The 15,204-nt window shown below is 33.3% G+C and overlaps 1 protein-coding gene across 1 annotated transcript; it reads left to right on the forward strand.

The window, feature by feature from the left end:
- The first annotated feature begins 13,949 nt into the window (after window positions 1–13,949).
- On the forward strand, window positions 13,950–14,741 carry LOC149423564 (uncharacterized). Its single transcript, XM_089632257.1, has one exon. The coding sequence runs from the start codon at window positions 13,950–13,952 to the stop codon at window positions 14,739–14,741; it is 792 nt and encodes a 263-aa protein (XP_089488383.1).
- Window positions 14,742–15,204: the final 463 nt, after the last annotated feature.

Raw genomic sequence — 15,204 nt, forward strand, 5'->3', positions numbered from 1 at the left:
CCAAATAAATTACTTATTCGTGTGAAAAAAACTCAACAATGGAAATAAATATAAAATCGAATATCCATAACGCGTATTCGTGTGGCCCTCTAAATCATATTTTTACGATACCATTGAAATAGCGTAAAGAAGAGCTTCTTTCACGCTACGAAAATCCTTCAAAGATCCAAAAAAATCACATGTGGACTGTAAACCCTTGTGATTCCATTATTTCGGATATATTTCCAAAGGCCTGGATATTGATAAAAAAGGGTGTTGTGCCTTACCTAACAACATTAAATATGATATCATCGTATCCGAGAAAAGAAGACATTTCTCCGAAATATTTCAATCAAATTTAATTTGTTATTCGCTACTTTCACCCTCAGTCTGTTCTATTTTTTTTGTATGATACCGTGTTTTATAAGGTTTTCAATTCTATTTATTATACTTCCGTGTTTCATAATATGATACCTTCATCATACATCAAAGTAATCATTTTATATTCACAAACTCTTTATATGTTTACCCCATTAGAGGGAGAGTACAACAAAATCTTCTGACTTGTCATTTAAAAAGAGACTTATTATTATTTTTATTACGACTCGAAATAAGTAATGTTGTGAATTGATTAAATTTCTATTGAAAAACTGTCAGGGTAAACCTTCGACTGTCTATTCAAAGACTGCCTTTACACATGCAAGTTTTTCTCGTAAATCGCTTACTAAATTTTTAAAAATTACCAATGTTAACGACACTGTAAGTGTACCGTAATTTATTGCATGTTTCTATACATAAGTAAATTATCATTAGCATTTAGTAGAAGGCATACATTTTGACAGGTTTAAAGGCGTCCGTGCGAGCTTACAGCCTTCTCACAGCTTATGAAATCAGTATGATAAGTTGAGACGCTCACCGTAATAAGTTGTAGCTAAACGCGTCAATGTGAGGTGTCAAAAATTAAATGACAGGTTTTAATAGGATTGTTATTCTAAACAAACTAGTTTTTTACTATACGAACTAAAATCTGATTATAAGTGTATAAGTACATTATTAACTTTCGAAAACAATATAAAAATAACACTAGATAAAACTTAAATAAGTTTTACGAAAACTAATGAAAACGGAAAGAAAATTTTCTGATTGCAAAAAGCGAAGAGATATAATTTATTTTACAGTTGAAAAATGCTTTCTGAAAATCAGCGTTCTTCTTTTATTTTCGGTGCAATCCTTTCTAATCTCAACGTTTCTGTTTGTAACATTATGCACGTATTTGAATTCGAATAGGTTGCTGCTATTCTTTTTTGAAGAAAGACAAATATTTCCGGGTTCCGAATAACCAGAAAATATTTGAAAATCTCCTAATACCACCACAGTAAACGGAAAATGTTGGTTGTGTTGTCATGGAGGATTTAGCCAGCCGAGGAATTGAACACACTACGCCTGGGTGGGAGCCAAACGGAATGTCAACTCAGCCACCGACCGGTCATATGGCTGTCATTCGGATAAAATAAAACAACTCTTTTCAATTCCGCCATTAACGGGACAAAAGCACGTGGAGAATTGTCTCTCTAAGGCAACTTCCATCCCAACACTTTATTTGGGCCTTTTCGTCTAGTTTTGAGAAAAAAATTGACAGCAGCAAATCGTTGTTTACAAGAAGCCATCTTACCGCAAATAAAATTACGGGTGTGGCGGTCGCTGCTTGCACTTAAACTTTCAAACAACTATCTCAAGGCGGGTCTCCAGAGATATTACCACAAACATTGAACTAAATGTTTGTGCAAATATGAAACATTGAGGCAGGCTCAAAATGTTTTTGTTTTCCTTGGCTGATGGAAAAAAAAAAGTTGTTGCCCAGTCCCAATGTTTATGTATTGTCCGATGTTTTTAAAACTTTTAGTAGCTGGACACCTTACTATTTGCAAACAAATAAGTGTCTATACCTTAAATTTACTAGTCTTCAAAAGTAACAACACTTTTCTAAGAACGTTTCTTATTAAAAGAATTATTGAAAACAGTGAAACGAAATGAAGTGTCTATTTTTTGATAGTTAAATAATTGTTCATATCACCAAAGCTCGTGACAGCAATGATCTTGCAGGTTAATAATAGATGCTTTGACCAAAAATTCTAGACTTGACAAATTAACCTATTGAGAGTTTTTGATGCTTTCCACAATCAAATTTCTGCAATCTACATAAATAAAAATGTAAATGTTCATTTGTTCAAAATCTTAAATCTCCGAAAGATCTCACACTCATTGCTTTGAAATTTTGACAAAAAGGTGTATTTAAACACGCAAGGGTTTTTATATACCTTTATGATATAGATTTCACCTGTGACAGGGAAAATAATGTTTTTTTTTCAAACAGCACCTGTCGGACGCTCTATCGTCTGTTGGACGTAAAAGCAACACGCGCTATTGTTTGTCTACCCATACACAGACATACTGACCACAGCAACGCGTGGCGGGGTACAGCTAGTATATTAATATTTTTAGTTATTCCAGAAGACCATATAAAACTAATTCAACGGTCGTATGACTTATGTCATACAAAGATTGAAGAGCAAGCTTATTTTTGAAGGGATGATCCGTTTAGATTCAAATCAAATAAGGGAAGCTTTTCGCATTTATTCGCCAGAAATAAAAAAAAGGTGGAAAAGTGAAAAGTTTTAAGCAAATTTATTTTGTGTTTGCTGTCAAACTCCTGTGAAATATAATAATTCCTTTCGTCAATATCTTATATTTTGTGTTTGCTGTCAAACTCCTATGAAATATAATTATTCATTTCGTCAATATCTTATATTGTGTGTTTGCTTTAAAACTCTTATGAAATATAATGATTCCTTTCGTTATTATCTTATATTTTTCACTTATTGAAAACAATTGAAGCTTTAGTTTTAGTCGCATGCTTAACATGGGTTGGGATCCTTACTTTTGTGAATTCCGTGAACAGGGTATTATGTCCTTAAGGATCGAATGAAGGATGTTGGAGAACCCCTCTACCCAACGTAATGCGCACAATAGACCGGTTAATTGTTGAAATTTGTTGAGACAATCCTTTTTCGGTCCCCGTTTTTTTAGAAACCCTTGCAAATCCCGAGAGTCGAAATATCCCGAGTTTTCGAATGGATTTTCAACCAAGGTACCTGCAGGATTAAGGGGAGGGTTTTCACCAGAGCACCGCAAATTCACCTGAAAAAAGTAAAGGCGAGGATAGGATTCCAGGTAAACCCTAGCTTAAATTTAAAGAAAAATCCACAGCACACCCTCGAATTTGGTTGTGATGTAAATAATGTTTTACGGTCAGAAACTACAAATCCCCGAGGGTATTTACTATTAACTGTAGTAAAAATTTTATTTAAAAATATATATTTCGGGTGATTTAAATTTTTTTACACTAGATCCACATTGGAGGCCCCGAAGAAAATATTTTTCCTCTAGCCCTATTTCGTCTTTGGAGATGCTGTGTAGGGGTATTTTTTAAGGAAAGGAATAATTGAGAAGGAAAGTGTATGAGGGGTGGGTAGAAATCTGGCGGTCAGTGTGTCCAGGAGTGACGGACATCTGAATTCATCCCTCCCCCTGCGGTGCAAGGCGACGTTGTAGTCATAAACTCGGGCATACCTGCTAAGTCACTAAACGTAGCGATCTACTCGGGGTAACCTGTGGCAGGGATGTTGGTTATCCAATGAATAGCTCCTGGGGCGACGGAACCCATACCCACCTCCCAAATTTAGAAGATCCAGGCTGAAGTAAAGCTCCCACGTACAATATAACAAATTCTCAAGGAAAAAAATAACTGGATTCCGTGCAGCTTGTAGGACCATACATGATTAGTTATATTTAATACTTGCAACTTAATTTTTTTTGTTAATCATTTGGATAGTTTTAAATAAGATTGTTTAATATAGGCAGTGATTAATTAAGAAAGTATATAAAATAAATATATCACTAGTAAGCACACCGCTAAATGCATAACGTAGTAGAATATTCCCGTGTCTCTAGACACTTTTATGGACCTAGAAACAGTTTCCTTGACAGTAGATAACCCGAGAGCGTCAATAGGTTTCCTTATTTTTGTATCCCTTGCATGCTTATTCACTTTACCAATGTCAGAATGATCCAAAAAGACAAGAAATTCTTCAGGTGGTGACTTGGAGGAAGCGAATGATATTTTAATCTGAAAAAAACAATAAACAATATGAGGTTTTATTAGCAATCAAAATCAATCAATAAACTTTCACAATTACGTAGGCAACTAGGAAATAAGCATAACCTTTAATGAGACGCAATACTCTAATAACGGAGGTTCGCTCGAGGCTCATATTTTGATTAATGACAACAAATTCGTAACGGTAATATATATATTTTAGACCGATCTCAACGGATGTAAGTTATTTATATTTAAAATTAATTAAATCAGTACCTTAACATTAAAGTATTATATTTTAAACGTTTTTCAATTATAAAATCAACGGTAAGCACAAGATTTTAGACGATGAATTAGTAAAATTCCGAAGGATTCCTCTAGAAATATTTGAGATTTTAGTAATACATTCATCAGAAATAATTAAAATAAACCCCACAGAAAGATCCATTTTCCAACCCGCTAGGGCAAATTCTATCGTAGGTCCATCCATTACGACAGACTGCGCGCCAAATATTATTTTAAGACGACTAATCACAAATATCGTTAAGATTCCCACTTTATTTTAGAGATTTGTTAGGGCAAATTCAACCGTTTGTCTATCCAATACACCAAGGCCGCGCATTGCATATTTTGTGTAGTATTTCTTTACTTACGTTGTCAAGAGTCTGACTTTATTTTAGGGTAGTTTTTCGTCTTAAACACACATGAAAAAATTAAACTACTAATCAATGTAATTACCCTTTTTCCTAATATAGCGCTTCTGACCTTAAGCGCGACTGTTTTCCAGTTAGACTCCAAATTGAATGTCTGAATTGTTAATAACACCTTATTCTTCCCAGAAAGGTCTTCGTATGTCAAACTCATCGATACTTTTGGAATGACTATTTTCAAGTACAATAAGAGATTGTTCACTTTTCCTGAATCTATTTCTGTTGATATTTTATGTGTTAACATGTTCCCATTAGGACTATTATGATATTTAGTTTCGGAATCCATAATATAAAAACAAATATGTCCTGGAGCATTGATTTCATAGTAAAACCCGTTGCTTGCCATTAACGGAGCCTCTGCTATATCCTTATACATTTTGACATTGTACTTCGAATCACAATTATCTTTACCCATTCCCGAGGAATTATGGAAGAAGGGTTCGTAAATATATTCATACGGAATAGAAGGCTGAACTTTATATCTAGTCACTTTGGTTAAGCACTGCGTGGAAAACATTAACAAAAAAAGCAGACGAAAAAACATTTTCCGGGCCGCAATACATTTACGAAAACAATGACAGAAAACTGTAGAAATGTCAAGTTTTTGTTTTTTTTTTAATAATTTTATTTCGTATTCCAATATTCGAAAATGTGAATTCCTGTTCTTTCTTCTGGTTTTAAAAAGGAACTACCATCAATTGAATTATTAAATAAGGAACTCTAGTTTGAAACGGATAATTTGAAGCGGCCCAATTTAAATAGTTAAGTGGCTGAGGATGTTTAGCACATTGAATTATTTTCTTTAGTCGTTGGTTTATTAGTTTTATTACATAATTGGTTGATCTCACTGGCTGGTGACGCACGACATTCTGAAACCAACAAAATATGACGTCTGAAATCTTCCAAAGTGTTTAGATATTAGCTAAATATGCTTGTAACTCAATCATTTCTCGGGAACGAATTATTAGTACTGCCAATGACTAGATAGAATAAAGCTTATTTTGTCAAAATTGATGATTTCTGATCAACAGGACGAGTAATTTTGTAACTTGTTTACATGATGAGTAAAAATATACAAATTGATTTATTTTCGTTTTTTAGGGGCAGGTAAAGCTTTTCTATAGTGGACTAGATATAATTTCTACCCACTAGTGTAGATAACTAACATATTTCCTAATGTCATTATTTCTATTATTTTTAAATGTAAACACAGAATCGCATTTGCTTACTAAAAATATTTATTTTTAATTATCATGTCCTGCTTAACCTGCTCTTGTTTATTCCCAACCCAAATGTTTGACAATGAAAAGATAATGCTTTGTTTCATACTCCAAACATTTACACGAAGGATAATACCGTTTACATGAATCACGAATTTGAAATTCCATTTAAAATCCAGTTCCATCCTAACCCCTATTTCAACCATAGTTTCACAAAACCACCGTTAAAAGGAATGAGATAGATCATGAAGTTTGTTTGATAGACCACGGCTATTCATCAAATAAGCCCGAAAACAGTTTACCTGGACGAACAATAATGGAAAGGTCGAGTAATAGACGATAGGGTATCGGTGACTTGAATGAGATGCGGAAATACCTTTGGTTGATTAAAGATTGAAGAAGAATGTGATGATCCAATGAAATATTCAAAGGCCAAAGAAAGGACAACAATCTGTGTGGCTAGAAATAAAAACGGTTAGTTTTGTCTTATTATTAATTATGTTAAAATTTTGTTTTAGTATAGATGATAAAAATTAACATCGTAACTTTTTTTTTAAATTTGCAAATAATTTACAATTTTTTGCTATTTCAACTTTCTGAGCTCACTTTCACAGCAACTTTCCGTAAAAAGCCTAAAATCAGAAGTAAATATTTATTTCTAGGAATGTATCATTTCAAAAGGGAGAAGCGTTTCGAAGATCATAAATAAATATTTTGTACTGTTGCATAAACATTCTATGCGTAAAGCATGAAAATAACTTACTCATTGTGTTGGGTTTTTCAGCAGAAACTTTTATAACTTAGCAAGACCCGTGCAATGGTGGACAAATTTAAAAAAATGGTGGAAATTTCTCGCGTTACAGTAGTTAAGGCCAACCTAGTTTATTTCATTAAACACTACACTTTGCACGGAATTTTCTGCAGCGCATAAATCTTAAGTATTCGCGTGGGAAATGGTAGCGAAGTTATACTTAGCATCGTAAAAAGCGTAATGCGACGACTAACTTATAATTAACTCGTATGTAAGTAAATAGTAATGAATTAATAGTTTTATGGTGATAATTATATGGTTTTAAGAACGAACAGTATAATTCATTATTTTATACATCGTGTTCCACGCTCATACCGCGAAACTTTGGGAGGGGGTGATTCATCATGAAAAACTTAAATGTAGACATTTTTTTCATTAGTGGCCATATAAAAATTTAATGATTTCAAATGTGAGAGTAGCCATTTTCTTATCCGAATATATGTATTCCTTACAAAAGCTAAGATTACAATAGACATTATTTTTTGTGGAAATCAGAAATGCTTGCATAGTGTTTTATTTTACGGGTATTATGCCGTGTTACGCTAACCCCTTCTATATATGTATTATATACACCAAAAATAAATCATTTTAATCTAGAAATTTTTTGTCACTTTAATCTAGAAAATCTGAAATCATATCTAGAAATGCTTTGTTTAAAAAACTTTATTACGATTTTTTTCTATGATTATTATAAATAACAACCCACCACGAATTTTCATGGTATAAGCGTGGAACACGGAGGTTAATAAAAAAGTTTCACTTATTGTTATGATCATGAATACCATTTCATGTGATGGTACTTTAACATTCCGCTTTAAGAATATAATACTCGATCGATGTTTTAAGAGTTGTAGGTATTTCATTGGTACCAACAGAATCTTCCTAAATTGACTTTGTTGAAACAACTTATCCTTGTGACTGACTGCATAAAGAAATTAAATTGATTTAGAAAACTCTGCTCGATATGATATTTTTTTCTATTCAGATGTTCATTTTATATAGGTCAGACACTTTGTTATCCATCCCGGACAGTATAATAATATGTGAACCGGAACATTATTATGATTCCCAATGTTTATTTTTTTAACTGTTTTTACTTTGTACGTAATTTCAACACTTCTTCTGAACAAAAACTTTGGCATCTTATTTCATGTTATGACTATCAAACATATATTTCGAAGCCGAAGATATTTGTTTTCCCCTAACGTTCCAAGTTAAAAAGAGCTGTGTAAAACAAAAAAAAATCCACTTTTAATTTTTTACATTATTTACATAGTATGGAATGCTTTAATAATTGTGTAATAAAATAGAACAAACCTAAAACTACAACAATTATGAATAAACCTTATATCTGAGAAGATTTTGTGTAGTAATAATACAGACCAATCGAACATAAAAAGACTTCAACTATAAAGCGAGAATTCTTCCAAAAGGGTTAACATTTAATTTATAACATGTACTCAGGACCAATTTAATAAATAAACCTCTAACATTATCAAATTACATGGATTGGTTCTACAGAACTGTTTCACAGAAAGGTTGCAGCAGGCTCTCGATGTGCCGTCTAGTATCCGGGATGATTAAAAAACCTTTTGCTTTCTAGTGCAAATAAAGTTTTAAATAAACTGACATTGATGTGACATCATTTAAAATTTACATACTCCTGGGACGAACAAACATGACCAAAGTTAGATGTTTCCATAAATCGTGGGAATTTTTAGTAGTTTTTTTTTACTTTGCCCTCTAGTTTCGTTACTTTATCATAACATATTTAGGGCATTAAATAAAATTCAAAATAATTCCTTCGAATAACCGCTTTACCTCTTCAGAGCAAAAAATCAAATTATAAAGCTAATAATTTTTTGTATTTTGAAATAATCAAACTAAAAAGATGATTATATTATCAATATTATTGACGAAGAAAAACCAAGCAATTTGAAAAACATAATGTTTCTTTGATCAAATTATTACATTTCTGATGAAATTGGATGATTGGAGATTTAACTCACTAACTAACTCACCATCACGCCATTTTACGCCAGGGGTAGGCAGAGAGGACGGACCGCCAAACAACTCGGTCTTGGCACACACTTCTTGCCTCATTCACATTCATAAATCATCTCATACATACTCTTCTATTATTCTGACTCTTGACATGGCCCGACTCAAGTATCTGATTCACTTGGTCGTGCCATGGCTTCCTTTGGCACCCCGACTTCTGCTACCATTCACATTTGCATCATATATATTCTCTTAATATTATTTTTTTCTTATGATTGGAGATTTTCACGGTCAAAAGAAGAAGAAAGCGCAACACGTCACAATAACCCAAAAAATTCTCAAGTAGGTACTCAGTAATTTATTTTAGTGGATCACATCTCTTGTTCAACAAGTTATTTTATATATGAAAGAAACGCATTTTTATGTATGGCAATCCACCTTAATTATGGAGAATTTTTAAAGGAATATTCCGATTACTCAAGATACTTATTCCCCGACTGACTATCCGTTTATCCTGATGAATCGAGAGTCTACTGTACTTGTACAAGGTCGAAATTCAGTAGCCGAATCAAAGCTAACCGCGAAGCTCTAACAAAAGTTCCGCTGAACAATTGCCTCTCAGGATACAACGTCGAATCATTATTACTCCGAGAATAGGTACTAGGTAACACGTAAAATAAATTTTGGTTCTTGTAAAATAAAATGGAGGTGAAGTTCATTCAAAACTTTCCGTCAAAACAGACGTTTATTGTCTTCGAACACAATATTTTTTTGTTTGCTTTAACAAATAAGCCTGCCTCAAATATACATTTCTTTGTTAGTTTTTTCTAAAGATGTCGCATTTTTCAATGTTTAAGCCTTTCAAGTAAACCTGTATTCACGGCGTCACTTTATAAACCGATGGGGAATATCATGATCCAGAAAGACGTTTCTTCAGCACTCTGAACATATCAAGGATTTCAATTATAATCTAGGATTTAATAAATTATTTCTCTTAATGTATTCTGGCATTCGTCTGTTTTTTTCTAAAGTTTCAAATTAAAACTTGAAAGACTAGATTTTTTCAACATGTTTGTAACTACTTGCAAAAGCAATCTGATCATATGAGAATTAATTATGAAAAGTACTTTCATATTTTCCTCTTGTTTAAACTTTTTATTTATTAATCTTAAGTTAGCTCACATCTTCGTGTGTGCTAATAGTTTTATAAACATATAAACATGTACATTGTTTGGCAAACATAATCTTTCTTTAAATATTTCAATAAAGTCACAAAAAAAGAAACATTAATAATTGAGATAGACATATTTTCTTAATTCATTTTTGAACTTATTAATATTTTCTATCACAGCAATTTCCTTCGGGATTTTGTTATAGAGTTGAACGGCCTGGTACATCAGAGATTTTTGGGTGCTTGTTTTTTTTTCTTGTTGGCAATCTAATTTGCTTAGAATTTCTCGTCCCGTGTCCGTGTATCTCGTTATTGTAATTTATTTTTCTTTTCAGTTCCTTAGACATCATCCCTATGTTAATTTTAAGTATAAAAATAAGTATCTAAGTATTTTGATATCTAACTGCGGATTTTAACATGAATAATACATTAAGATGAATGTTTGTTTCAGACCGTCGTATCGACAGTGAAGATCGCCTTGAGACCATCACTTCACCACCGACATACCGCCTCTTTAGCTGACTGAGTGATGATCTTAGTGAGTGAGCTTTATTTACACACAACTTAAAACATAAAAAAAACCCTTTTTTATTTCATATTTCATAATTCCTTGGCAGGAAAAACGACTATCACCCTTGAGTTCACTAATAAATAATGTAATAATTACAAACATATAAATCGCTACTAAATTATGTACCTACAGTAATAGTTTCGTTCCTCGTTAGTAAAGTTGAAAATTTCTTAATTATTTATTTTTGTAATCACATCAACTTACGCATATATCACCATGTTTCCTAACCATATTACATGAAAACGTTACTCGATCGAGTAACATTTCTTTATCACAATTACATCTTACCGAAACCTCATCATGTTACTTTATATGTTACGTGTGACCTCATCATGTTATTTTAACATGTAACTACTGTAGAATTCGTCGTGGTTTTTTCTCATCATGTAACTTTATTATGTAACCTCATCACACATCGTCAGTCTTAATTCCCATGTTGCCTCATCGTGTTACTTTATCAGACGTTGTCACAAACTTTAGTTCCTTTTCGTGTTGCTTGGTCACGGTAAAAATAATAATATATTATTTAGGTTTTATTTCTAAAACTTTTATTTAAAAAAAACAAACAAACTAAACCCGTCCAATTCACCCGGTTTTGCAACTCATCACAATAAAGTCATTCCACTAATAATACCTTTGAGACGAATGTCTCAAGTTTGTGCTTAAAACTTTTTTTATTGTTTGGACGCTTTGTGAATTAGAAGCGTTAAGTGATAGGTAGGTAGGTACTTACTTCAAAATAAATTATTTAACAAAAAGACGATTTCAGCAAAGGACGGATTTTTTAAGAAATATTCTGACTATTTACACTCGTTCATTTTTCAACACTCTAAAAAGATTTAGATTTCTCGTAAATACGTAATAAAACGGTTTATTTATTCATATTTTGAGATATCTAGACAAGTTTACTTAAGCCGAAAGAAATCTTAGAGCTTTGTTTCCTTTCGACCATCGCTAAATTCAACTTTGTAATATTAATTTAATTTAGAATCAAATGTATGCAAATTGATGCGCTATTGACTATAATTAGTTGAACCAAGCCATGGAGAGTAGGATCTCGTCCTCGTCCTAAGGCAATAAATATTTATTGCACTAGTGATTAAACAAAAATCTGGCATACTTGGTTGTAGTTAATGGTTTTACAACTAGGACGACCGGAGAAATAATCTTAAAAAATCTTTCACTCATAAGAATCAAAGTTTTACTTGTATATATATACAAAAAATATGGATTTAGAGAAAAAAGAAGCACAAAAGAAGCTTTAGCAAGTACAATAGATTATATACATAGCAACTTAGATCAAGGGTTTAAATGCATAGCGATATATTTAGATTTGGCTAAAGCTTTTGATTCAATATGCCACAAAACACTTTTTAAAAAATTAGAAAATATGGGTATCAAAGACAAAAAACTACAACTATTAAAAAGCTACATGAGCGACAGAACACAACAAGTCAAAATTAATAACTATACTAGCAAACCAATGCCGATTACACACGGAGTTCCACAAGGAAGCATACTAGGGCCCGTTCTTTTCATAATTTACATAAATGAACTTTGCAGCATGGAAATAGATGGAGAAATAATTAGTTACGCAGACGACACAGTTTTATTATTTAAATCTAAGGATTGGAATAAGGTTTATAACATAGCGAATCTAGGAATCACGCAAGTGAAAAAATGGTTGGACTCAAATACACTCACACTAAACATATCGAAAACAAAATTCACAACGTACAGCATAACTAACACAGGACAGCCAAAAAACAATACAAACACCACTAAAATACACGAATGCATAAACACCAACATCTGCGATTGCCCCCCTCTAGAAAAAACAGAACAAATAAAGTATCTAGGAATCCTAATTGACCATAATCTTAGATGGACACATCACATCAAACAAATCACAAATAGACTCCTCAGAACAATACACATTTTCCTAAACATAAGAAACATATATAAAATAAAACAATTGAAAACAATATATTATGCACTATGCCAATCAATAATAGAATATGGAATAATTGCTTGGGGAGGAGCAACAAACGCAGCTATCGCTCAAATAGAAATTGCACAGAAAACGATATTAAAGGTAATACTCAAAAAACATAAACTAACCGACACAGACCAAATATTTAAAAGCTGTGACGTACTTGATATACGCCAATTATATGTTAAAACACTACTAAACCACATTTTCGACCAAAAAAACAAACCCCAACAAACACAAAATATCACTAATAGACCGGTCAGACAAGCGTACAAAGAAAACATAAAAACTCCGACGGTAAACACTACCTTTGGACAAAGACACCATAAATACCACGCTATTAAAGCATTCAACAGTCTTCCACTTGAAACAAAAATTGAGGAAAATAAAAATAAATTCAAACACAAAATAAAAAAATGGATTAAAGAACAAAAAGACAATATTACCAAAATACTATAACATAAAAGAATAAAACATATACACGCAACACAAAAAAATATATAAAACACGCAACACGCACAAACACATACATATATCATTATAAATGCCGATTTACATTCTCTTTTGATATTTTTCTTTTAGTGTTATAATTATATTTTAATTTTTAATCTTTATTTTTTATTTTAAATTTATCTTTATTTTAATGTTGTTTTTCTTTTATTTTTTTGTTAAATGTATAAATTCTTAAATTATAAAATGGGGGCCTCAGCACGGGTAAACAACCCAGTGAGGCCAACATTACTAAATTGAAATATGAAATATTGTAAAAAAAAATGTATCAACAATAAAAAAATAAAAAAATAAAAATATAGCGGTAAATATAAAGTAATACAAGTACATACAGACATACCGTCTAGAATACATCGAAATACACTCCGCATTAAAATTGCCTAAACGATAAGGATTTACAAGTTAATCTAGTACAACGTTTTTAATAATTGAAATCACTTGGTGTTCGACGATTACAGTCAGTTAGATTTGTGAAACAAAGTGTGTAGTGACCTGTGTGGTGATTAAAAAAAAAAAGCAAAAATTATAAAAACATTTCTTAGATCGTAAACAGACTAAACACGCAGGCGCTAAGATCAAGTGTTGTCATTATATCGCCATTGGTCGTAAATGTCGTCATCTATCTCGCTATTGGCCGAAAGTGTCTGATTTTGAACTGTGCCCTACGGATTGCGGCAAACAGGCGCTAGTCTGACAGGAGTAACTTATCTACTTATCAACACTATTTTCGATCAAGTGACAGTTGCTGTAATATCCAGTGTTTATCTGTGTATAAAATAAACACAATTTGGACCAGTCAACATAAGTGAACCGACTATAACAACATTATGAAGCCGTGTACGCGTAATGCAGCCCGCAGTGGGTCTCCAATTGTAACTCCAGCAGCGTCCTCACAAACGGTACCGGCTAGTTCTCTAGCCGAAATAATGGAGAAGCTCAACAAAATCGATGTCGAGCTCACTCGCATCAAGCCCATGTGGGGAGAGATATCTGACATAAAGAAGAGCCTCGAGTGTGCTCTTGCAGCTATGTCCGATACGGAAAAAAGGGTGGAGGCGGTTGAGAAGAGACTGGAGACTGTCGAAAAGTTAGTTTCGGAGGTTGCATCCATCAAGAAGAACATGGAAATCTTCAGATACGAACTGGACGAGCGCGATCAGCTCTCCCGTGTGAAAAACCTAGAAATCAAGAACGTGCCAATGACGAAGGGAGAAAACTTACTCTGCATAGCCAAGAAAATAGGCGAACAGATTGGCTTTGAACTACAACCAGAAGATGTGGACACAGTGACGCGAGTGGCTACCAAGTCCGCCCAGGTTAAGCCGATAATCATCCGTTTTGCAAGCAAACGGAGAAAGGAGGAATTTCTTGCACTATCTAAGAAGGCCAGGAAGATCACCAGTACCGACCTGAAATATTCCGGACCAGAAGCAATAATTTATGTTAACAACCACTTAACAATCAACAATAAGATTCTGCTCTCCAAAGTTAAAAGCAAGGCACGGGAAGCAGGCTACAGATTTGTATGGGTAAAGGACTGTAAGATCTTAGTGAGAAAAAACGATAATTCACCAGCTTTTTTAGTCAGGAGGGAAGACGACCTCCAGAAAATTTCATAAGAAAATACTGCTCATTCTATTACTATTGTTTACTCTTCCCTCTCCCTCTCCCTCCACACGCCCGCTATCCTCCCTCCCCCTCCACACGCCCGCTACCCTCCCTCTCCCTCCACACACCCGCTATCCTCCCTCCCCCTCCACACGCCCGCTACCCTTCCTCTCCCTCCACACGCCCGCTACCCTCCCTCTCATGTTGCAACTGCATTACTATTATATTTATTATACTCTCACAACATTACCTTATTATATCATCATGTTCACAACTCCTGTCAACTGCAAGATGTTCTCACTTTCTGTACACATCATATTATTATGTACTTCATATTTCAAATGTCACTCGATAATTTAACTCGGAATTCTGTAATACTGATGTGCGAATGGCTCATTAAGCGTTCATTTCCAAGTGCACATGTTACTCACAATGTATTATGCTTCTATAGGATCCACTCCTTTTCGTAACGAA

Source organism: Hesperophylax consimilis, chromosome 5, assembly GCF_061612785.1.
Source record: "Hesperophylax consimilis isolate HC1 chromosome 5, BYU_Hcon_1.0, whole genome shotgun sequence".
Lineage (NCBI taxonomy): Eukaryota > Metazoa > Arthropoda > Insecta > Trichoptera > Limnephilidae > Hesperophylax > Hesperophylax consimilis.